This window comes from Dendrobates tinctorius, unplaced genomic scaffold (genome assembly GCF_039654945.1).
Source record: "Dendrobates tinctorius isolate UK_male_01 unplaced genomic scaffold, ASM3965494v1 ptg000224l, whole genome shotgun sequence".
Lineage (NCBI taxonomy): Eukaryota > Metazoa > Chordata > Amphibia > Anura > Dendrobatidae > Dendrobates > Dendrobates tinctorius.
In genome coordinates, this window is record NW_027361891.1 from 9,424,950 (window position 1) to 9,450,745 (window position 25,796).

The window sequence follows — 25,796 nt, forward strand, 5'->3', positions numbered from 1 at the left end:
ATGCCACATATGTGGTTTTTCCTGAGGAAGGAGTTCTTGGAAACTGTGAAACGTGTTGAATAAAGACCACTTTTAATACTAATTTTGGACTACATTGATTCAGCAGCGCAGAATTTGACCACGTTCTCCTATATTGTATTCTCAACGGCCGGTCCCTCGTGGATCTGTGGATCTGCGGCAGTGAATCTCGCCAACGCTTGTCTTAAGCTTCATCTGGTGAGTGCTTTTACCTACATTTACTACTTAATCTCGGATAAAACCCTATTGCGCTATTTCTCTCCCAACAGTTTTTACAGCAAATCGTTTAACTTGGGAAGAATTCGGAAATCAATATTTTGTGGAATAACCATGATTGTTAATCACAGCTTTGATACGTCTTGTTATGCTTGCCACCAGTCTTTCACACTGCTTCTGGCACACAAATTTAAGCAGTTCTTCTTTGCTTGATGGCTTGTGACTATCCATCATCCTCTTGATGACATTCCAGAGGTTTTCAATGGGGTTCAGGTCTGGAGAATGGGCTGTCCATGACAGGGTTTTCATGTGGTGGTCTCTTAATTTTTGCCGGAGCTGTATGTACATACTGAAGAAAAAAAAAACATTCTGCAGGCAGGAGCAGCATAAGCGCATGTGTACTGTTTATAATTAATGTGGCTGAGGTAATCCTGCTATAAAAAAAAAAAAAAAAAAATCCATTTGAAAATGACGCCCGCCGCGCCTGCGCAGTAGCAGCTATCGGTGTTTATAAAAGTGATCTGATAGCTACTATTATACAAGTGCCGACAGCGCCATCTTGGAGGAACAAACTTTTTTTTTTTCTCTAGCAAGATGGTGCCGTCACCTGTGCAATCCATTTTTAAATGGATTTTTTTTTTTAATATCCAGAAAAACGCGACCACATCTATAATAATAAATGCCCTAAGCAGCTTCCGGTTGTAACAACTTTCATCCAGTTCTAACCGGTGACGTCACCGCACACCTCTTTCCATGTTAACCCTCAACACACCACTCCTCAACACACACACTCCTGTCACCTTTCACCATCTCCACTCACGTCCACTCACTCTTTAACTCCACATACGACCCTTTCTCTCACTCCGTCTCTCATACTCACGCCGTCATCGCCGCTGATCCACGATCCCCGACATCTTCTTCCGCCGGCGCCATCCTGGATCCAGACGTCCTCCACGCCGGCGACATGTTCTTGCGGCGACGACATTTTGGATCGGCGAAATCCCGCGATATTCAAGATGGCGTGGAGGACGTCGGGATCGAAAATGGCGACATGTTCCTGTGGCGACGCTATTTTGGATCGGCGAAATCCCGTGATACTCAAGATGGCGTCGCCGCAAGAACATGTCGCCGGCGTGCACGACGTCGGGATCCAAAATGGCGTCGGCGAAAACTCGCGAGATTTCACCGACGCCATTTTGGATCCCGACGTCGTGCACGCCGGCGACATGTTCTTCCGGCGACGCCATCTTGAGTATCGCGGGATTTCACGATACTCAAGATGGCATCGCCGCAAGAACATGTCGCCGGCGTGGACAACGTCTGGATCCAGGATGGTGCCAGCGGAAGAAGTCGGGGATCGTGGAGCAGCGGCGATGACGGCGTGAGTATGAGAGACGGAGTGAGAGAAGGGGTCGTATGTGGAGTGAAAGAGTGAGTGGAGATGGTGAAAGGTGAGAGGAGTGTGTGTTGAGGGTTAACATGGCAAGAGGTGTGATGCTATCGCATCCTCCCGATGCGATAGCATCGGGCCATAATCTAGTTAATTATAAGCACAGTACATATACATGGCTGGCACCTGCCTGCAGAAGTGTTTTTTTTTTTTTTTTCAATGTGTGTGACCACAAACTTCTGACATTCTCTTCCCTCTCCTCTCCTATTGTGCAACTCCCACTCCACAAACTCACTCACCCTCGCAGGAATCTCAAACACCTCAATTTACAATCACTGAGTCCCTTATCCCTCTTAAAGACATAGCTTCCCTTCATGACACAGATGCTGCTGCCACCACTTTTTATAACCCCACAATAACAGCAACACTTGATTAGGCCGCCCCCCCTCACGCAGAGCAAAACTCGTACAATCAACAGGCAGCCCTGGCTGACCAGCCTGACCAAAGAACTTAGACTAGTTTCCAGGGCAACTGAGATGGAAGAGAACCCATTCTACTGAGCACTTCAACGCATACAAGCAGTCCCTTGCCAGCTTCAAGTCCACGCTCTCTGCCGCAAAACAAACTTACTTCACATCTCTCATATCCTCCCTGTCTCACAACCCTAAACAGCTCTTCGAAACTTTCAATTCTCTACTCCATCCCACAGCACCTACTCCCTCTCCTCTCATTTCTGCTGAAGACTTTGCCTCCTTGTTTAAGTAAAAGATCGATACGATCATAGAAAGCTTTGGCCAGCAGCCCCCAATGCCCCTCTTAGCCACTCAGCCCTGTTCTTCCAAAGCCAGATTCTCCACCATGACAGAAGACTGGCTCTCCACCCTCCTGTCAAGATCACACGTCATCACTTGTGCGCTTGACCCGCTCCTGTCCCACCTCATCCCTAAGTTTGCCACAGTCTTCATCCCAACTCTAACACGCCTCTTCAACCTTTCACTTACAATTGGTGTCTTTCCCTCACCCTTCAAACATGCCTCAATCACACCCATCCTCAAAAAAAACTTCCCTCGACCCTTCCTCTGTGTCTAACTATATCTCTTCTCCCTTACGCCTCAAAACTACTGGAACAGCATGTAGATCTTGAACTGTCCTCCCACCTCTCCTCCTGTTCCCTCTTTGACCGACTACAATCTGGCTTCCGACCGCATCACTCAACTGAAACTGCCCTAACTAAAGTCACATATGACCTACTAACCGCCAAGAGCAAGCGACACTACTCTGTCCTCCTTCTCTTGGCCCTGTCTTCTGCCTTCGACACCATGGACCATTCCCTTCTGCTACAGATTCTCTCATCACTTGGCATCACAGACTTGGCCCTATCATGGATCTCATCATACCTAACAGACCGAATATTTAGTGTCTCCCTCTCACACACCACCTCCTCACCTCGCCCCCTGTCTGTCGGTGTTCCTCAAGGTTCAGTCCTAGGGCCCCTACTCTTCTCCATTTACGCCGGGGATAGCTCATAGAATTCCACGGCTTTCAGTATCACCTCTATGCCGATGACGCGCAGATCTACCTATCTGGACCTGACCTCACCTCCCTACTGACCAAAATCCCACAATGTCTGTCTGCTATCTCAGCCTTTTCGGCTCGCTTTCTCAAACTGAACATGGACAAAACTGAATTCATCATCTTTCCCCGTCTCACTCTACCCCTCCACCAGACCTATCCATCAATGTCAATAGCTGCTCTCTTTCCCAAGTCCTGCACGCTCGGTACCTTGGGGTGATCCTCAACTCTGCCCTCTTTCAAATCACATATCCAAGCCCTTGCCTCCTCCTGCCGCCTCAAACTTAAATAATTTCCCGGATCCGCGCATTCCTCAACCATGAAACCACAAAAACAATAGTGCACGCCCTTATCTCCCGCCTCGACTACTGCAACCTCCTACTCTCTGGCCTCCCCTCTAGCACTCTGGCACCACTCCAGTCCATCCTACACTCTGCTGCCCGACTAATCCACCTGTCTCCCCGCTATTCCCCAGCCTCCCCCCTACGCCAGGCCCTTCACTGGCTTCCTATTGCCCAGAGGCTCCAGTTCAAAACCCAAACCATGACATACAAAGCCATCCACAACCTGTCTCCTCCATACATCTGTGACATGATCTCCCGGTGCCTACCCACACGCAAGCTTCGATCCTCTCAAGATCTCCTCTACCCCCCCCCCCCCCTTATCTCTTCCCACAACCGCATATAAGACTTCTCCCGTGCCATACTCTGGAACTCTCTACCCCAACGCATCAGACTCTCCAACAACGGAAACCTTCAAGAACAACTCGAAGACCCACCTGTTCCGACAAGCCTGCAATGATCCTCAGTCTACTGAACCACAGCACAACCAGCTCTACCCTCTCCTAGTGTATCCTCACCCATCCCTGTAGACTGTGAGCCCTCGCGGGCAGGGTCCCTCTCTTCTAATGTGCTTGTGTGTCCCTTGTCTTGCACATGTTTGTTGTACTTGTCTATATTTCCCCTTTTCACATGTAAAGCGCCATGGAATAAATGGCGATATATAAATGTATAATAATGCAAAGTATTATTCAGAGGTTTTAGAAGCAGATATGCTGTCATCCAGACAATGTCTATTGCAGGGAAAGCTTTGCATAATTCAGCAAGATGATGCTAAACCACGTACTGCGTCACAACAGCATGACTTTGCAGAGGAAGAGTTTGGGTGATGAACTGGCTGCTTGCAGTCCAGGCTTTTCACTTATAGAAAACGTTTGATGAATTATGAAACAAAAAATCCGGCACTTGAGAGCAAAGTCTGTAAAGCAACGAGAAACCTACATCGGACAAGAATGGGACAACATTCCTCTCCCAAAACTTGAGCGATTCGTTTCCTCACATCCTTGACGTTTACAGACTCTTGTGAAATGAAGGGATGTTTCACAATGGTAGACATTGCTGTGTTCCAACTTTTTTGAGATGTGCTGCTGCCATCCATTTCTAATTCAGTTAATTTTCCCAATGAAAGATCACAGAGCAGAAACTGAGTTACACATTTTACCATGTTCTGTTGTGAATAAAACATGACTATAAGCAATGTTCTAAATCATTGCATTCTTGTTTTCTTTACACTTTACAAAGCGTCCCAGCATTTATGGAATAATGAATATACCTTATTCCAAAAGTGTTTGGTTAAAGGGGTTTTCTCATGAAGGAAAGTATATTTTAATCAATAGATCTGGAAATAATAATTTCCACGATTTGGATGTGTTTAGAAGGAAAAAAAAATGTTCCTGTGCCAAGATAATCTTAAATGTGCCCCTGCTGTGTACTGTGTAATGGCTGTGTACTGACCGTGCAGGGACATGGTCTGATCACAGGGAGAGGAAACAAAGGAGTGTACAGAGATTACAGCAGGAGATCTTGGCTCTTTTTTTGAGAAACATTTGACTGCCTGGTTTTCAACAATGTTTTATCTAATCATCGGTTTAAACCCACACTGTCCTGTCTGTATACTCTTTCCCTTCCTCCCCTGCCCAGAAGCTGCGGTACGATCAGCCCATGTTCCTGTACGGTCAGACACAGCCATTACACAGCAGGGGCACATATATAAGATTAAGTCAGCACAGGAACATTTTATTTAAACACATCCAATTGTGGAAATTATTATTATTTCAAGATCTGTTGAACTTTTGTGGGAAAACCCCTTTAAGTTCAGGTGCAGATGCTCAGTGATTTCTTTATATTTCAGAGTATCTTGTATATTTTGTGGTGGACAATGTTTTTTTTTTTTTTGTATTTTTTTTTTTTTTTTTTTTTTGTTTATAGATTGATATATTGCAAGCAGAAGTTAAAGCCCTAAAGGGTTTTCTCTCCACATCCCCAACCTCTCCGACAAAAGAGCTACAGCCAGGTGGGAAGACTCCATTTAAGAAAGGCCATGCAAGGAACAAAAGCACAAGCAGTGCTATGGGAGCTGGCACTCAGGACCTTACTGTAATGCAGCCAATTGTGAAAAAATGTAGAGAGGTAATAAGAAAAATGTTTGTTTTTTTCTGAATACTTTTATTATGCTTTCCTTTCCTTTTATTACCAGAAGGGACTGTTAGTATTTTTGTAATGCCCTGACATCTCGAAATGGCGACTGAATCGATGATTATAGATAACTAATGTTACATTTGCAGGATTACGTGTATGTGTATTTTGCAGTCTACAAGGAAATCTTTTGCACTAATTTTGGCCCATTTGGATCTGTTACAAACTGATACCAAATAGTTATATTATCAGAGCCACTTTTTATGTTCTTTAACCCCATAACTACTGCACAACCAAGATTCTTACTGCAGACGTTTAAGAGCATTCTGATGCATCTAGCAGCCTTGTCACGCTGTAGGATAATGATAAACTGTACAGAGAAAAAATCATGACAAAAAATATTTGTGGTCTTTAAAAAAAAAAAAAAAAAAAAATTAAACTTGACAGCTGATGCATGCTGCCTGATCCACAAGCAGCATTTATCAGACACTGGTTGTATAATTTCAGCCAGGTATGTTTGACTTTCCAGTGTGTCGGAGAACAACCTATTTTAAGATCTAGTGGGGACTGAGTCGCTTTGGGGGCTAGGTGGACAGGCAGGGTCCATGTCCCTGGTGGCCTGTCTCTGAGGACTCCCATTCGGCTTGATCCAAGATAGCTTGTAAAATGTGTTTCTCTCTAAAACGCTGAAATGTTTCAGAATCGCATACCTTCCGTAACTCCTTAATGACCGAAGCTTTTCTCGAGTTTTCGTTTTTCGCTCCCTTCTTTCCAGAGCAATAACTTTTTTTTTTTTTTTTCTCGTCAATATGGTCATGTGAGGGCTTATTTTTTTGTGGACGAGTTGTACTTTTGAACGACACCATTGGTTTTACCATGTAGTGTACTCGAAAACGCCAAAAAAATTCCAAGTGTGGTGAAATTGCAAAAAAAAGTGCATTCCCACACTTATTTTTTGTTTGGCTTTTTTGCTAGGTTCACTAAATGCTAAAACTAACCTGCCATTGTGATTCTCCAGGTCATTTCGAGTTCATAGACACAAAACATGTCGAGGTTCTCTTTTATACAAGTGGTGAAAAAAAACTCCAAAGTTTGCTAAAAAAAAATTGTGCCATTTTCCGAGACCTGTAGCATCTCCATTTTCCGTGTTCTGGGGTTGGGTGAGGGCTTATTTTTTGTGTTTCGAGCTGAAATTTTTTAAATAACACCTTTGTGCAGATACGATCTTTTGATTGCGTTTTAATGCAATGTTGCAGCGACCAGATAAACGTAATTCTGGTGTTTTTTGATTTTTTTTTTTTTTCGCTACGCCGTTTAGCGATCAGGTTAATCCTTTTTTTATTGCTAGATCGGGCAATTCTTAAAGCGGCGATACCAAATATGTGTAGTTTTAATTGTTCGGGTTTTTTTTATTTTGATTGGGGCAAAAGGGGGGTGATTTACACTTTATATAAATATTTTTAAACACTCTTTACTTTTGGCATGTTTCAATAGCCTCCATAGCGCTATCGACTCTGCTACATAGAGGCGGTGCATAGATCACCTCTATGTAGTAGAATTGCAGCATTGCTATGAACGCCGACCACAGGGTGGCGCTCATAGCAATCTGCCATCAACAACCATAGAGGTCTCGAGGAGACCTCAGGTTGTTATGACAACGCGTCGCTGACCCCTGATCAGGTGACGGGGGTCGGCAATGCGCTCATTTCCGGCCGCGCGACGGAAGCTCTAGTTAAATGCCCGCTGTCAACGTTTGCAAAAAGAAAAACATTGTAAACAGCCCCTTAGACTATAGTGGGTGCGTGATTGATCTATGAAAAACACAGAACGCATACGTGAAAAAATGAAGTCTGAATAGGATCTAATGCTCAAAGTTACACATTAAGATAAATTCTTTCAGAATGATGTTACATTTTACAGGCTGACTCCTCACTTTACAATGAATTCAAAGCATGGAAAGAGGAGCCACTAATGGAGAGAACTTGTCCTTTTCTGAAAAGGATCTATCAGGAGGACATCTGTCCCTGTTTATCATTTCCAAAGAATGAGGTAAATCATACAATTCGATTTTATACTGCAGACGATGCTAAAATGTACTTTACTTCAGCATTGGTTTCCCAGAAGAATGCTTTTCAATATAGAGCAACATTTGGGAAAATACATCTTGGAATAATGATGACATGCACCGTTTCTGTACTGAGCTGTAGGAGCTGTGCCACCATTTCCGGTCATCGCATGGTGCCCAAGTTAAGATCACTGCTGTCTCTGACAGCAGGACATCTGCACACTTCTCCTCGAGGGGTTGTACTGACCCCACGTCGGCGATTGCTGTGAATGGCTGAACAATTCTGACCTGCCAATTACAGCGATTGTCACAAAGTTTGGAAAAAGAAAATACAAAAAAACCCCCCCAATGTGACATGCTGTGATTGGTGCTTTCTGAGACAGGAACAATCTCAGCAGTCAGAATGGATGGGCTGATCACGACATCACCTCGGTTGATTTAATCCCTTTGGCGCTGATTTCCTGAATAGTTACCGACCAATTGGCACCAAAGGGTTAATCTAAAATGGCAATCGCCGCTCTACACGCCATCTTTACCTCAGAGCTGGCAGGCAGAGCGACTGTATACATTGGTGGCCAGTACGATCTCTTGCAGGCTGTTTCCTGTGCCGTGTGCTGGCTGCTCTAAGACTGATCTGTGATCACAGCAGAGTTTCCCCAATCCCTGTTCCAGTTCCCCTCCCTTGCCCACCCCAAACTCAGAATTGTATTTTTGGTGCAATTTTCTGTGTGGCGTCCTGCGTTGAGCATTCATGCTCTTCCCGTGGTCACAGCACTCTGATCAGTATCGCACTCCTGATCAGAATCTGCTCCAAGGGACTTTTTGTTTTTTAGATATACCGTAGTTATAGAAGTGGACATTGTGGTGTAAGTGACGTCTGATATTAATTTGTTTTTTGTTTTTTTTTTTTATAGGTAGGGAGGTTGCTTTAAAAAAAAAAAAAAAAAAAAACACTTGCTTTCTATTCCGTTTTTTTTTTTTTTTTTTTGGTGTTTTTGGATGCAGAATGAACAAATCAGCAATTCAGGATTTTTTTTTTTTTTTTTTTTTTTTTTTTATACCATTCTGCATGTGGTAAAATTGATAAGGAAACTTTATTCTTTGGGTCAATATGATTACAGCGATACCACATTTATTGTTTTTAATGTTTTGGAGCTTTTACGTAATAAAAGCTATTTTAGAGAAATAAATATTTTTGCATTGCTTTATTCTGGGAGCTAGAAGTTTTATATTTTGCTGACTGAGCTATATGATGGCTTGTTTTTTTGCAGGACAAGATGATTTCAGTGAGACAATTTATATTTATCTTTTTGGTCGCGTTTTATTCCACTTTTTGTTCGGCGGAATGATAGAGCATTGTTTTTTGCCCCATTTTCTTTTAATAATGTTCAATGAAGGTGTTCAACTAGTTGGACCACTTTATAGGGCTGGATGTGACAATAACAAAGGTGTATGGTACTTGTTTGTTTGTTTTGTTTTTTTTACTTTTACATGAAGGTATTGGATTATTTTCATTTTTTTGTTTTTTACTATACATACATACATACATACATACATACATACATACATATTCATATACATCGTCCCAGGATAGGACATCAAATTTCCACTGAATGATAGCTGATCTAGTGCTCAGCTTATGCATTGCAGAGCATTAGATCAGCATCTCACATGCAGGGAAGAGGTATGCAAGTTCCTGCCCTGATTTGCGGGAACCTAGCTCTCGCTGCATACCAGGGCTGTGGAGTCGGTAAGCCATACCTCCGACTCCAACTTCTCAGTTTCCATGACTCCGACTCCACCAAAATGGGCTCCGACTCCACTGCCTTGCTGCATACGGCGCAGGCCTGGAAGGTGTTAAGGGCATAAACATGAGAAGTTTGAAAATTGCAATAATTTTCACCAAATTTCCTATATTTTTAATAATAAACGCAATTCATATTGAACAAATGTTGCCACTATCCTGAAGTATAATATGTCACAAGAAAACATTCTCAGAATCACCGAGATCCATTGAAACGTTCCAGACCTGTAACTTCATGAAGTGACAGTGGTCAGAATTGAAACAATTGGCTCAGTCAGGAAAGTGAAAACAGGCTTTGTGGTGAATGGGTTAAAAATATATAATGTACTAAATGTAAACATTACATAGCCTATACAATAGTAAGCACATATGCAATACTGATTTGCATATGATATATCTAGTACCCAATTATTTTCCACCTTGCCCACCTCTTGGAATATATGATGCGCCACATCAGTGTCGGAGAACAACGTGTGCTCTGCTTCACCACAATCCCTTTAGAGGTGGGAAATGTATGGTCATTGGTCTGTATTTAAACACTTCTTCATACTGTACCCGAACATAGGAGCCGTGATCAGTGTAATTTAGTTAGTTCTCTAGATGCCATTCATGAGGTATCGGTCCACAACTTCCCAAATTTAGCAGTCTGACTCGGTTGTTTTTTTTTTTTTTTTTTTTGTGCACTCCTTTTTTTTAAAGTTAAAGGGAATCTGTCAGCAGGTTTTTACTATGTAAGCTGAGGACAGCATGAGGTATAGGGGTTAAATCACTGAACTCCAGATGTGTTGTGTCTTCGGGCTGAGTGGTGATGTTTACTTAGACTAAAGCTTTACTCGCCTGGTGTGCATCATTGTCTGGACTACAGCAGCGAGCCCTAGTCCAACTCCGCCCCCTTCTGTGATGAGCACCTCATAGACTGTATATAGGGAGACTAGTGTGGGCGGCGTTAGCTTTCTCATGCAGGATAAGACAAGGAGGCTTTGATCTGCCCAGCATGACTGACTTTAATTTAGGAGAGGAGTGTGTGCGCATACCAATAATATGTGATATTAACTACCAATACACCTTTTTACAGCGGTCATTAAAGGGCCTTAATCCTCAGCGCTGTTTTCTCACTCCTGAGGATTGAGTGTATAGCGCCCCTTAGTGGGCAAAAATCCCATGGGTGACCAGCTGTATATGACAGCTGACATCCTGAGGCATTTTCCCTGACTGGTTTTGGAACTGACATATAAGTGGTTAAAGGGGGTTAAAACACCCCTTTAAACACAATCTTAAACACAATCTTTAACACAATCCCAGGTGCCGATTGTTGCCTTGGTACCCCGAGGTTACCTGATGATAACATGGGATGATGACCTGTTCGTTTCAGCTATAAGCAGATTCTAACAGGATGAATCAGTATAGATGGAATTGAAAGGTCTCATGCACTGCAGAATGCAAGTGCTATAGTGTATGAGAGCAGCGATCAAAGGAAAAAATATTCATGTCTCACAGTGGGACTAAGTGACCTCTTTTTAAAGAAAAGTTAACATTTTAAAAATAAAAACACAGCCTTTGTTGTGTTAAAAGAAAAATAAACAAAACATACACATAATTGGGTCATTTCAGATGAGGAAATGCCAATCTACAAAACTTTCATGTTATTCCATACAACGAACACCGAAAAATTTGTTTTGATAAAAAATGCACCAAAAATGTGGCATTTTTATCATACTAACACCCAAAAAATTCAATAAAAAAATGATCAGAAATATGTATGTTAAAAAAAAATGTATGAACGAAAACACCAAATCGTCCCTCATAAAACCAAGCCCTAATATTGCTTTTCGGCAAAAAAGAAAGTTACAACTCTCAGAATGAGGCGATGCAAAATATATTCATTTTTGTAAGATATTGTTTTTAATATGTATACAAGTAGCAAAGCATAAAAAAGTTATAAATCTGGTATCGCTGTGATGTACTGATCCAAAGAATAAAACTGCCTTATCACTTTTACTGCACAGCGATCTGTGTATTTAAAAAAACAAAACTGAATTGCTGGTGTGTGTTCATTTTGAACAGATGCCAAAGTGTCTCCATCTGCCTCATTAGTGAGTGCTTCTGTTGGGGGTTTCATCTGAATCAAATTTTTGTGGTATTTACACAAAAACCCCGACCTAAGTTCTCAGAAGAGAACATGGGAATGTGATCCCACCTTATACTGAAAGCAATGAAAAAAGTTATGTACCTCAAAATATTACCAAGTAGCAGAAGAGCCCGGCGTTGCCCGGGCATAGTAACTAACTGTCGTTAGTTATAACAAATTATTTTTCCCCCTAGCGCCTCTCAATTTTCCCCCACCCAACTTCCTGTTATGAGAATACACGCATACACACCACGGGGGGAGTGCAGCTGATCGCAGCCGGGTGTCAGCTGATTATCACCGCTGACACCCGGCATTATGTGCCAGGTGCGGTCACGGACCGCCCCCAGCACATTAACCCCTGGCACACTGCGATCAAACATGATCACCCATAGACTTTAATGGGTGGTTGGGTGAAAAAAACGCATTGCGTGCGCATGCGTTTTTTGGGGGCAAGTCGGACGCTCAAAAAATGCAACAGAGTGCATTTTGTGCACCCGAGCGCACACTGCAAAAAAATGCATGCGCGTACAAATGCATGTGTATGCGCACCCATGTTAAGAATAGGAAAAAACCATGCATGAGTTTTTTGCGCAAAAAAAACAGAGCAAAAAAACGCAAGTGTGAAACCAGCCTGACGCAGTGCTCTGCAAAGTGTCAGATCAGCGATCTGACGCAATATAGTAATGCCCCCCGGGACAAAGGTAATAAAATTTAAAAAAAAAAAAAAAAAGTGTAAAGTAATTTTTTAAATTCCTAAATAAAAAAAAAAAAAAATCCTTAATTCTTTTTATTGTTTTTTATTTACAAAAAAAAAAAAAAAGCACACACATTTAGTATTGCCGCGTCCGTAACGACCCGCCCTATAAAATAGTCCCACTAGTGAACCCCTTTAAAAAAAAAAAAAAGGCAAAAGACAATGCTTTATCATCATGCCGCCGATCAAAAAGTGTGATCAAAAAGATGGATATAAATAAACCTGGACAGCTGAAAACATAATCTTGTCCCACAAAAAGTGACATCACATGACTCTGTGGGTCAAAATATGGAAAAATTATAGCTCTCGAAATGTGGTGATGCAAAAACCATATTTTGCAATAAAAAGCTGTCTTTTAGTGTGTGACAGCTGCCAAACATAAAAACCCGCTATAAATAGTAAATCAAACCCCCCTTTATCACCCCCTTAGTTAGGGAAAAATAATAAAATTAAAAAAGTATTTGTTTCCATTTTCCCGCTAAGGCAGAGATAGGGGTTAGGGTTGTAGTTAGAATTGGGGGTTTCCACTGTTTAGGCACATCAGGGGCACTCTAAACGCGACATTCCGTCTGATCTCAATTCCAGCACATTCTGCATTGAAAAAGTCAAACGAAGCTCCTTCCCTTCCGAGCTCTGGTTTACCCCCACATATGGGGTATCTGTTTACTCAGGATAAATTGCACAATAACTTTTGTGGTCCTGTTTCCCTTGGTAAGATAAAAATTGGTGGTGAAAAGATCATTTTTGTGGAAAAACTGATTTTTTTATTTTTTTTTAAATTTTACGGCTGTACGTTATAAACTTATGTGCAGCCCTTGGGGGTTCAAAGTTCTCGCCACACATCTAGATAAGTTCCTTGGGGGGTCTAGTTTCCAAAATGGGGTCACTTGTGGGGTGTTTCCACTGTTTAGGCACATCAGGGGCTCTCTAAACGCGACATGGTGTCCAATCTCAGTTCCTGCCAATTTTGCGTTGAAAAAGTCAAACGGCGCTCCTTCCCTTCCGAGCTCTGCCATGCAGTGAAAGTGTTTCCCCCCACATATCAGGTATTGGCATACTCGGAACAAATTGCACAATAACTTTTGCAGTCTAATTTCTCCTGTTACCCTTGGTAAAAAAAAAAAATAAAAAAATTGGACCTGAAGTAAATTTTTTGTGAAACCTTTTTAAACCTTCAAAAAATTCCTGTGAAGCACCTGAAGGGTTAATAAACCTCTTGAATGTGGTTCTGAGTACCTTGAGGGGTGCAGTTTTTAGAATGGTGTCACTTTTGGGTATTTTCTATCATATAGACCCCTCAAAATGACTTCAAATGTGATGTGATGTCCCCAAAAAAAAAAAAGTGTTGTAAAAATGAGAAATCGCTGGTCAACTTTAACCCTTATAACTTCCTAACGAAAAAAAATTTGGTTCCAAAATTGTGCTGATGTAAATAAAGTAAACATGTGGGAAATGTTACTAAGTTGTTTTTTTTTTTTTTTTTTTGTGCAATATCTCTGTGATTTAAGGGCATAAAAATTCAAAGCTGGACAATTTTCGCAATTTTCAAAATTTTGCCAAATTTCCGTTTTTTTTCACAAATAAATGCAAGTTATATCAAAGAAATTTTATCACTAACATGAAGTACAATATGTCACAAGAAAAACAAACAATGTCAGAATCACCAGAATCCATGTAAGCGTTCCAGAGTTATTACCTCATAAAGGGACAGTGGTCAGAATTGTAAAAATTGGCCCGGTCATTAATGTGCAAAGCACCCTTGGGGGTAAAGGGGTTAATGATTGGTAGGGGATCAAATACTTATTTCTCACTGCAAAATGTAAATTTATATAATTTATACAATGTGATTTTCTTGATTTTATTTTTAATAACCTGTCTCTGTGTTAATTTTAACATACCTTGGCATGTCCAGATGCTGAGGTGAGAGGATGCATGGATGCAGAGCTCCCGATAGGCACTGGATTCTTAGGAGTAAATTCTTGGACTTTAGGTGCGCTGCCAGACAAATTCCATAGCCAAACAAGGTTAATGAATTAACCCTTTATTCCCTACGCGTTTCGAAGTATAACACTTCTTCAGGGGATGACATATGTCATCCCCTGAAGAAGTAGTGTTATACTTCGAAACGCGTAGGGAATAAAGGGTTAATTCATTAACCTTGTTTGGCTATGGAATTTGTCTGGCAGCGCACCTAAAGTCCAAGAATTTACTCCTAAGAATCTTTGTTGCGGTCACCGCTGTGGACCGTTGGACGTGCAGCAGGCTGACATACCGATTATACAGGCTTTACTCTCTCTTGGAAAGGGTGAGTATAAATACCTTTTTAATTCATACGATTTACCCAGATAAGACCCTATTGCGCTCTTGTCTCAAACCTTTAGTGTATACAACGATAGGCACTGGATATCATTGACTGCATCGCCCTGCATCGGCACTTTACCCTGCTCACCGATGGGTCCCAGGAGGGAGAGAAACCGGGCGCTTACCAGAGTGCTGCCAACTAGCCCTGCGACTGTCATGGATGTCTTTCTCCTGTGGGAGCGGGAAGCTGCTGGGTCGCTGGCCCCATCTGACCAAGAGGGGGAGGCGGCTAAGCGGCGTGAGGAGGCCAGAGCCGGAGATGAGGGGAGAGCTGCACCTAGCCCCGGCAAGCGCTGGGTCTCCAGGGGGTATGGACATGGGAGCAGAAGGAGGAGAAACCCAGGGACTGTATGATACTGTTGATATTGTACAGACTCTAATCCAGCAATCATACCATGATGCTGCTAAGGCCGGGGTCACCCTTGTGAGAAACTCGCACGAGTCTCATGTCTTAATACCTGGCACTGCTGCCGGCACTCAGGACCGGTGTGTATGTGTGGCTGCATGTATTCCAATGCAGCTGAGCGCTCCGGTGCGAGTTCCAGCGGCAGTGCCGCGTATTGAGATGCAAGACTCGTGCGAGTTCCTCGCAAGTGTGACCCCGGCCTAATACTTGTCCACAGAAGACGGAGGCCATTCCCCTCCACTGATCTAGATCAGGTTACAGAGACTGTGTTATGCGGAAATCAGACAATGACCCGCACACAGAGGATAAGTGGATTGGAGAAAAAAGATTAACCCCTAGTATCTCCCATGGGGAAGACGAGAGCAATTGTTTAGAGGGTTACTCTGAAGAGTAAGGAGAGCATCTGAATGAGAACTTCAGAACTTCCCTCTGCAATGGTTATTTTTTTTATTTTTTTTTTTCTCTTGTTTCGCCTCAAAAGAAGACTTTAAAGCACTAATAACAGAGGTTAAAGACGCATGCAGGTCAGAAATTGCTTGTGTGAGGCAGGATTTTTAGCTTTTGACAGACAGAATTGATTCCCTGGAAGGAGAAGATGATGTAACCAGGTCTCGCATGTCTGAGCTGCACCATCTGTCATCTAATATGCAGCAGAAAATGCTTAACCCCCTTTCTGACATCAGACGTACTATCCCATCCACGGTACCCGGGCCCTTATGACCGGGGACAGGATAGTACGTCAGCGCGATCAGCGGCGCCCTTGAGGGGGAGCGCCGCTGATCGCGGCCAGGTGTCAGCTGATTATCACAGCTGACACCTGGCATTATGTCAGGCGCCCCCGCCCCATTAACCCCTGGCACACTGATCGCAGTGTACGGGGGGGATCAGGGAAGCATCTGGCAGGAAGGGGGCTCCCTGCGTGCTTCCCTGAGAACCCCGGAGCATCGCAATGTGCTGCGCTGCTCCAAGGGTCTCCTTCCCTGCAGGCCCCCGGATCCAAGATGGCCGCGGGGGCCTTCGGGGTCCTGCAGGGAGGCGTCTTTCTCAGTGCCTGCTGAGAGCAGGCACTGAGGAAGCCTGTGCAGCGCATGTCAGATCACTGATCTGACACACAGCACTGTGCAAATTGTCAGATCAGCGATCTGACACTAGACAGTGATGTCCCCCCCGGGACAATAAAATAAAGTAAAAAAAAAAAAAGTGTAAAAATAATTTATAAAAAAATCCCTAAATTTAAAAAAAAAAATTCCCTAATTTTTTGTTAAAAAACCCCCAAAACAATAAAAGTACACATTTAGTATCGCCGTGTCCGTAACGACCCACCCTATAAAACTGTCCCACTAGTTAACCCCTTTAGTGAACCCCTTAAAAAACAAAAATAAAAAACAAAGCTTTATCATCATACCGCCAAACAAAAAGTGCAATAACGCGCGATCAAAAAGACTGATATAAATAACCATGCTACTGCTGAAAACGTCATCTTGTCCCGCAAAAAACGAGCCGCCATACAGCGTCATCAGCGAAGAATTATTTATAGCTCGCAGAATAAAGCAATGCAAAAATAATTTTGTATATAAAATTGTTTTTATTGCATAAAACCGCCAAAACATAAATTACATAAATGAAGTATCTCTGTAATCTTACTGACCCGAAGAATAAAACCGCCTTATCAATTTTACCACACGCGGAACGGTGTTAACGCACCCCCCCCCCCCCAAAAAGAAATTCATGAGATGTGTGGTGTTTTTTTTTTTTTTTTTTTTTTCATTCTGTCTCTCAAAAATCAGAATAAAAAGCGATAAGAAAAAGTCACTTCCCCGAAAATGGTACCAATAAAAACGTCAACTCGTGCCGCAAAAAATAAGACCTCACATGACTCGGTGGGTCAAAATATGGAAAAATTATAGCTCTCAAAATGTGGTGATTCAAAAACTATTTGTACAATAAAAAGCGTCTTTTAGCGTGTGACAGCTGCCAAACGTAAAAAAACCCGATAAAAATAGTAAATCAAACCCCCCTTTATCACCCCCTTAGTTATGGAAAAATAATAAAATTTAAAAAAACGTATTTCCATTTTCCCGCTAGGGTTAGAGTTAGGGGTGTGTTGGGGTTAGGGTTGGAGATAGGCTACTTTCACATTTCAGTTTTCTTTATCCGGCATGGTGCGGCAAATAACTGGACTACCGGATCCGGCTGCAAACGCTGACACCGGATCCTTCTTTCTGCCGGATATATTCCTGGCAGAGAAGGTCTTCCGGGCATGCGCGGTGCGAAAAACCGGTCCGGCGTTAGGAAAAAACGTTGCATGCAACGTTTTTTTTCCAGACGCTGGACCAGCAATTCTTGCTGTATCCGGCAAAAGCTGGACGTGCCGCATTGCCATCTGGCACAATGCGGCGACAATGAAGTGTACGGGCAAAAAGCCGGATCCGGTCATATCAGGCGCCGGTTCCGGCTTTTACATATTTTGCCGCATCGTGCCAGATAGCAAACAGCGGAAATGTGAAAGTAACCTTAGAATTGGGGGGGTTTCCACCTTTTAGGCACATCAGGAGCTCTCCAAACGCAACATGGCATCTGATCTCAATTCCAGCCAATTCTGCGATGAAAAAGTCAAAGCTCCTTCCCTTCCAAGCTCTGCCATGTGCCCAAACAGTGGTTTACCCCAACATATGGGGTATCAGCCCACTCAGTACAAATTGCGTAACAACTTTTGGGGTCCAATTTCTCCTGTTTCCCTTGGGAAAAAAAAAAATTAGGGGCAAAAATATTTTTGTGGAAAGTTTTTTTTTTTTTTTTTTTTTTTTTTTTTTTTTTTTTTTTCTTCTCTATATACATTATAAACTTCTGTGAAGCACTTGGGGGAGCAAAGTGCTCACCACACATCTAGATAAGTTCCTTGGGGGGTCTAGTTTCCAAAATGGTGTCATTTGTGAGGGGTTTCCAAATGGTGGTTTACCCCCACATGTTGGGTATCAGCGTACTCAGGACAAATTGTACAATAGCTTTTGGGGACTGTTATCCTTTGGAAGATAAAAACTGGGGGTGAAAAGATCATTTTTGTGGAAAAAATGATTTTTTAATTGTACAGTTGTACGTTATAAACCTCTGTGAAGCCCTTGGGGGAGCAAAGTTCTCACCACATATCTAGATAAGTTCATTGGGGGGTCTAGTTTCCAAAATGGAGTCACTTGTGGGGGGGGGGGTTTCCACTGTTTAGGTACATCAGGGGCTCTCCAAATGTGACATGGCGTCAACTTTTAACCCTTAACTTCCTAAAAAAAAAAAAAAAAATTGGTTCCAAAATTGTGCTGATGTAAACTTGTGGGAAATGTTTATTTATTAAGTTTTTTGTGTGCCATGTCTCTGTGATTTAAGGGCATAAAAATTCAAAGCTGGAAAATTGCAAAATTTTTGCCAAATTTCTGTTTTTTTCACAAACGCAAGTTATATGAATGAAATTTTACTACTAACATGAAGTACAATATGTCACGAGAGAATATTTTCAGAATCACCAGGATTCATGGAAGCGTTCCAGAGTTATTACCTCATAAAGGAACAGTGGTCAGAATTGTAAAAATTGACCCGGTCATTAACTTGCAAACCACCCTTGAGGGTAAAGGGGTTAAAGATCTTCAAGTTCAACTAGAAGACTTGGACAATAGAGGCAGGAGGTATACCATTAGAGTGAGGGGAGTCCCGGAATCAAATGAACAGGAAAACACCAAACTTATCCTGCAGGAAATCTTCACCTCCATACTAGTGAATCCAGTCTCTATGCCCCTTAAATTTGATTGAGCACATTGGGCCCTGCAACCTAAGGGAAGTACACCATTTCCAAGAGATATTATTTGCTGTTTACTTGATTTTGAAACCAAAGAAAGAATTATGGTGAAGGCCAGGTCGTTCTGGGAGATCAGATTTCAGGATGCTACCATACAGGTATTCCCAGACTTGTCTCGTACAACCTTGCAAAAAAGGAGGCTCCTCAGGCCCTTGCTGTCTGTCCTGAAGGATCTCAAAATCTATTATAGGTGGGGGTTCCCCTTTGCCCTAACAGAGAGAGGGTGTTTTGGTGACCCTGCACTCCCTTGAGGACTTTCCAGCCTTTTGTGAAAAATTGGAGCTCCAGGTCCCTAAGATAACAGATTTGATAATCCCTTTCCTCGTGGATCCGCCACCACCCCTGGTTTGGACCCAGAAACGAAGAAAGCAGCGTTGAGTGGCAGGGAGGAAAAAGAGGAACAACAGGCCTTTGCTGACATTCCAGATTGAACTCAATATAATGTCCCTTTTTTTCTCGCTTTCATATTGCTAGACTTAATCCTTGAAAAGTAGTATAGGTATACTAATAAGTATTGGGGCATGTGCACATGTTGCGGATCCTGCTGCGGATCCGCAGCAGATTCTCCTGCGTTGTACAATGCCATTAAAGTCGATGAGAAATAAACGCCGTGCACATGCTGCTGATTTAAATCCGCAGCATGTCAATTCTTTGTGGGGATCTGCAGCATTTTGACACCTGCTCCATTATAGGAATCCGCAAGTGTCAAAACGCAGGGGAAATCTGCACTAAATCCGCGCGGAAAAATGTGCAGGGTATTCCGCAACGTGTGCACTTACCCTAAGACTGTGCAGGCTCATCTTTAGAACATTTCATAAATGTCAAGAAACCATTTTTTTTCTTGTGTAGGCGGGAAATCCCGCAAAATACTGTTATCTGCCTGTTTACTGTTTTTTCCTCAGTGCAGACTAGGTGCTGGGCTTCATCCCCCTGAAAATCCTCTGTGGTTGCATTTTTTTTTTTTTTTGCTTTTGTGCTTAATATATATTCCACAGTTTTTGCCACAGACCAGGCTTTCTATTCCTGGGAATTATGGTGCTTCATTTGTTGAAGTTATATATTTTTTTCATTTTTTATTTATTTATTTTTATTTGTTGTCCTGGTCTGTCCCTCTTCCTAATGTTTCTTTCAATTCCATTTATCCGGGTGATTCAACAAGATCAACAAATACGAATTATCCCAGAAGAGATGGTTCATTACTCTATCCTAGAAGAACTGAAAAGGGTGTTAGCCTCTGGTGGTCATATGTGTGTGAGTAAACTAAATAATGCAAAATGACGCGCATAATATCTTGGAACGTTAAGGGGCTTAACTCCCCTATAAAAAGGAGGCTTGCCCTCTAGGAGCTGAAGTCCCAGAGGACTGACATTGCCATCTTTCAGGAGACACATTATTATGGGTCAGGTACTTTCAAGTTTGCCCTAAAATCTCTTCCATGTCTTTTTATTCTGCTTTTACCAATCCTAAGAAAGGGGGAGCATCTTGATTGCAACCGGTTGCCCTTTACAAGTAAATTATACATTGATCCTGGGGGTAGATATGTCATTTTGGAGGCATCTTTGAGGGGCAGACCCATCACCCTATGCAACTTATACCCCCTAATTCTGGGCAGATCAAGCTTGTGAGAGTTTTTTTTTCCCCCTGATTCATAAACTTCCGCAGGTAGCTTTACTGGTGGGTGGCGATTTTAACTTTCCTTTTTCAGAAATATCTGGTAGACATGCTATAAATAACAAACCCCAGTCACAAGATCTGATTAGATTAGCGAGGGACTTTAGAAAATGAATTAGGACTAACTTCTTATTTGCATTGGTGGAGAATAGATCACCCCGGGGACAGAGCCTTCTTTCTATTGTCCCCCTCCTCATACTCATTCTAGAATTGATTACTTTTTTGCAAATATATTGACCCTTAAGATGATGGCAAAGGCTGAGATGGGTCACAGTACCTGGTCTGACCTCGCTCCGGTGGTGTTGGACCTTAAATCCACTCAGCCGTTTACCAGGGAGTGCCACTGGCGGTGGAATGAGTTTCTAATTAAGGACCCAACTATACGGAACACTTTATTGAACCATCTAACAGACTTTGAGGGCTCAGTTTCTTCACCCTCAGTTCTGTGGGTGGTTTAGAAGGCCTTCATGAGAGGGTACTGTATTAAAGAAGGTTCGAGATTAAAATAAAAAAATGCTGAATTTGAACTTAATAAATTAACTTCTCAATTAGCTAAGGAGAAAAGTAGACTGGCAGCCTCACCCTCAGTGACGATTCTAAATAAAGTTGTGGCAATTAGGAATAAACTAAAAGACCTCTCAATGCGTGAAGTGAAAAAACTGCTTCTTTATACTAAACAAAAATATTATGAAAAGGGTAATAAAGCTCACACACACTTGGCTAGATTGAGAGATGACTTATTTAAATTATAAATCCTATGCAGAGGAGCTTCCTCCCCATATGGTCAAACTATTTAGCTCATTCCTGGAGGGTTCTCCCATGCCAGATAGGCTAACTCATTCTTATCTAACTCTCATCTCAAAATCTGGAAAGGACCCATTGGACTGCTCAAATTACCGTCCAAATGCGTTATTAAATTCTGATTTAAAAATATTCACTCGTATTTTGGCTTATAGACTTAATAGACTAAATTGTTAACTCGCTTAACTTATTAATAAGAACCAAGTAGGATTTGTTCCTAATCGAAGGGGGGGGTTAACACTAGAAGGGCTATGGACTTAATAGAGGTTGCTAATAGAAATAAATTTCAGTCTATCATACTGAGCCTGGACGCAGAAAAGGCTTTCGACCCTTCTTAATTGGTCCTTCTTAAATTAGACACTTGAAGGTTTTTGGCTTCTCGGGCCCCTTTCTAACAGCTATAGTAGCTCTCTATAGTTCAATTTCAGCCTCTTTTATACTTACCTTTATTACTTCTCCCTCATTTAAAATATCAAATAGTACTCGCCAGGGCTGCCCTTTAGCTCTCCTATTATGTCTTAGGATACCGTTACACTAAGCGTCGCACCAGGGATCCCGACAACGATACGACCTGGTAAGGATCACTGGTACGTCGCTACATGATCGCTAGTAAGCTGTCAAACAGCTGTCTACTCAACGACGCATCAACAATACATCGATCCGTATAATGACTTCGGTGGTCGTTGGGACCTTGTCACACAGCAGCTATTCTGACGACTCACGCCTGCGTCCATGAGTTCTGTGTCGCCAACTAGGTTGCTCGTCGGCGTCAAACACAGCGATGCATGCTGGCCAGCGGGACACCAACGATCAAAAAATGCCCTGGGACATTCGAGCCCAATCAGCGATATCCAGCTGGGGGGGCGGTCGCCGCTATGTGTCACACGTAGCGAGATCGTTGCTGTGTCACACAATCGGTGACTTTTCAGCCATCTCGCTATGTGTAACTTGGCTCTTATGTATTGAACCACTTGAGGCAATAAGACAAAATCCAAACATTTTGGGAATTGAGGTACGGATTAAAGTGTATAAGATCTCCCTATTCGCAGATGTGCTTTTAACCCTAACCAACCTTCATATTACTCTGCCTAACCTGATGGAAGGTATGGGGAATTATCGGGGTATAAACTAAATACTTCAAAAACAGAAGCCCTCCCTTTAAATATTCCTCCTGATCCACTGGATCATTTAAAACTAAATTTTAAATTCAGGTGGAAGTTGGAGGCAATTAAATATCTACGAGTTAACCTGTCTTCTTCTTATGGTAACTTATAAAGCACTAATTTTCCACCGCTTTTGCGTGACATAAAGAAACTGATGGATATGTGGAAACCACTCTCGCTCTCACTAATTGGTTGTATTACTTCAATTAAGATGTTCCTCCTTCCTAAGTTACTTAATTTTTGAGACATTACTGGTCAGAGTCCCCATGAGCGAACTTAAATCCCTTCAAACAGCTATGCTGAGATACATTCGCAATGATAGCCGTTATCGGATCTCTAAGCATATCCTCGCCTCTTAGAACACAAGGGGGTCGATCGGTCCCTGACTTTATTAAATGATATTGGTACGCTCATTTACGTAGAATTCCCTTGTAGGCTTCGTTGTGGGCATACAGCAAATGGACAGAAATAAAAAAGAGAAAAAAATTATGGTTCGCTCCAACTCACTCAAACTCGCTATTATGGTTAAATAAGTCCATTAGAACCCCAGAGGGTCTATTGGGTCCTGTACCGTTCACGAGGGAGATTTGGCTTTCTTGTATCAGGTTTAATTTGGCCTCCCCTAACTCGCCAATGATTTCATTCATATTCCAAACCTTGTTGCCAAACAGTTTGGATAATGCGATGGCCCACCCCTGGTCCTCAGCGGGTTTGTTTGTTTGCGGACCTTATAGACGGGGACACCCTGGAGCTCCTGTCATTTGATGATGTCAAGTCCAAGTTTGCTATTACTAACAAAGAGTTTTACCAGTAGTTACAGATCAAACACTTCGCCTCTTCACTTTATGGAACTTCTGGGGTCTCTCTACTAACGGAATTTGAGAGGATCTGCAGGAGAGGGCCGTCAACTAAAGGATTGATGTCAGACATGTATAAAATATTGAATTCTCCCCAGGAAGGCCCACAATTGAAACATTCCTACATGTGCAAAAGGGAGTTTATTCTGTGAAGGGGACTATTGCCTGAAAGCTGTAATATTATTTGAGATAAAGCAGCTAAGTCCTCTATTTGCACTCTTTACAAGGAAAATCAGTATAAAATTCTAATGTTCTGGTATCATCATACGCCTGACCCCCTCCACAGATTGAACCCCTCAATTTCAAATGTGTGGTGGCGTTGTGGCTCTGATGTGGGCACACAGTATCATATTTTTTGGCCTTGTATTATGGGTTTCTGGGACGAAGTGAGACTTAATTTCCAGGTTCTTTAGGTGGAGGTGAGACTGGAGCCTACTGTATATCTGTTAAATATTCCTCCCAAGTGGATGGGGACAAATTCAGCCAGGATGTTATTACAAAGTTATTGCAAATGCAATTCTAGGATGCATTAACAGAAGCATACAGTCTAGATCACGTGAAGTCATTTTTTCCCTCTACTCCTCTTTGGTCAGACCTCATCTGGAATACTGTGTCCAGTTTTGGGCACCACATTTTAAAAAAGACTTCAACAAATTGGATCAAGTTCAGAAAAGAGCAACCAGAATGGTGACCGGTCTGCAAACCCTGTCTTATGAGGAAAGGTTGCAGGATTTGGGAATGTTTAGCTTGCAGAAGAAAAGACTGAGAGGAGACTTAATAGTTTACAAATATCTCAAGGGCTGTCACATTGTAGAAGGATCATCTTTATTCTCATTTGCACAAGGAAAGGCTAGAAGCAATGGGATGAAACTGAATGGGAGGAGACACAGGTTAGATATTAGAAAAAACTTTTTGACAGTTGGTGATCACTGAGTGGAACAGGCTGCCACGAGAAGTGGTGAGTTCTCCTTCAATAGAAGTCTTCAAGCAGAGGCTGGACAGACATCTGTCTGGGATGATTTAGCCAATCCTGCTTTGAGCAGGGGGTTGGACCAGATGGCCCAAGGAGGTCCCTTCCAACTCTACAATTCTATGATTCTACACATTCTTACAGCAGCTAGGTGCCTGATTGCTCTAACTGGAAACAAATCTCCCCTCCCTCATATCAGCACTTATATAGAATTAATGACATCAGAAGAATGGAATATATGATGGCTCTTTTGGGTGCGAGAGTGTATTGTTTTGATTCTGTTTGGCCTCTATGGGATTACTTCTGGGCTCAGAGAAATTATTAGACCATCTTCTAAATGCTTGGTCCATTCTCTTCTTGGATTATTTACTCTCCTGTTTATCCTTCCCTTCCTACATGTGTGTGTCTTGTTTCTTTGTCCAGCATAAGAGGTTGTATTTATGTTATTACTGTTGGGGATTTGATACTTACTTTGCGCCGTATAATGAGTACCCATTTACTCAGTTTATAGATTACATCTGAGCATTCTATTATCTTAGGGAGTTCATCCCTAAGCGATCCGCATTGCCATTTCATTGTAACTTCATTTTATTTATTTTTTATGCATTTGGATGTAAATGTCCGTCTGGATTTAATTCCATTTGTTAAAATTTGTAAAATCTTAATAAAAAAATTAGTTTAAAAAAACAAAAAACCTACACTTAAAATTATAAAAATACAAAACGCTTCAGACAGGGCCCTACAAAACACTTTTCACAGGGTCCGTGCTGACCAATAATGGTAAAAGTGTAATGTGGAGTGAAGAGAAACAAAAAGAATAGAGCGTTTTTACACATGACCACATTTATTTTTGAAACTTGCATATTTTACTTTTTTTATCCTTATACATCTGTTCCAAGTACATACATATATTTTTGTTTTCAGTTCTATATATTTTTTTAATTCTGCTTGCAATCTTTGTAATCTGCTACAATGACGTGGTATGTCCGCAATAGGTTCATTGCTGCGTGCTTTTTTTTTTTTTTTTTTGTCTACAGTATATATTCCAGAACTTTTTGAGTTGTATCTTATCATTGTGGTTTTGTCCTGATGAAGTGGTTTGAGAACCTTGAATTGCGTTTACAAAATAAACTGCATTCATCCTTCACCTTTGTGTGTGATCGTATCTTTGCACTTTCGGCAGCGTGGATTATGACCCACCATATTCCTTATTTATTGCAACATATCTCCTTGGTGGTCCTGCTGTAGCCTTTACATGCTTCTATAGGAGTTGTGACTGTCACACCCCCATCAGGTGAGTGT

At 42.0% G+C, this 25,796-nt stretch overlaps 1 protein-coding gene across 2 annotated transcripts in view; it reads left to right on the top strand.

Annotated features, from left to right (window-relative positions):
* Nucleotides 1-25,796, top strand: part of RAB3IP (RAB3A interacting protein) — a 91,976-nt gene that overhangs the window by 48,760 nt on the left and 17,420 nt on the right. The window contains exons 6-7 of one of the 2 annotated variants that reach the window (XM_073555515.1): nucleotides 5,464-5,664; nucleotides 7,591-7,719. In XM_073555515.1, coding sequence (XP_073411616.1) covers nucleotides 5,464-5,664; nucleotides 7,591-7,719 — 330 coding nt within the window. The remainder of the gene's footprint in view (nucleotides 1-5,463; nucleotides 5,665-7,590; nucleotides 7,720-25,796) is intronic. The other variant, XM_073555516.1, reaches the window with a different exon arrangement.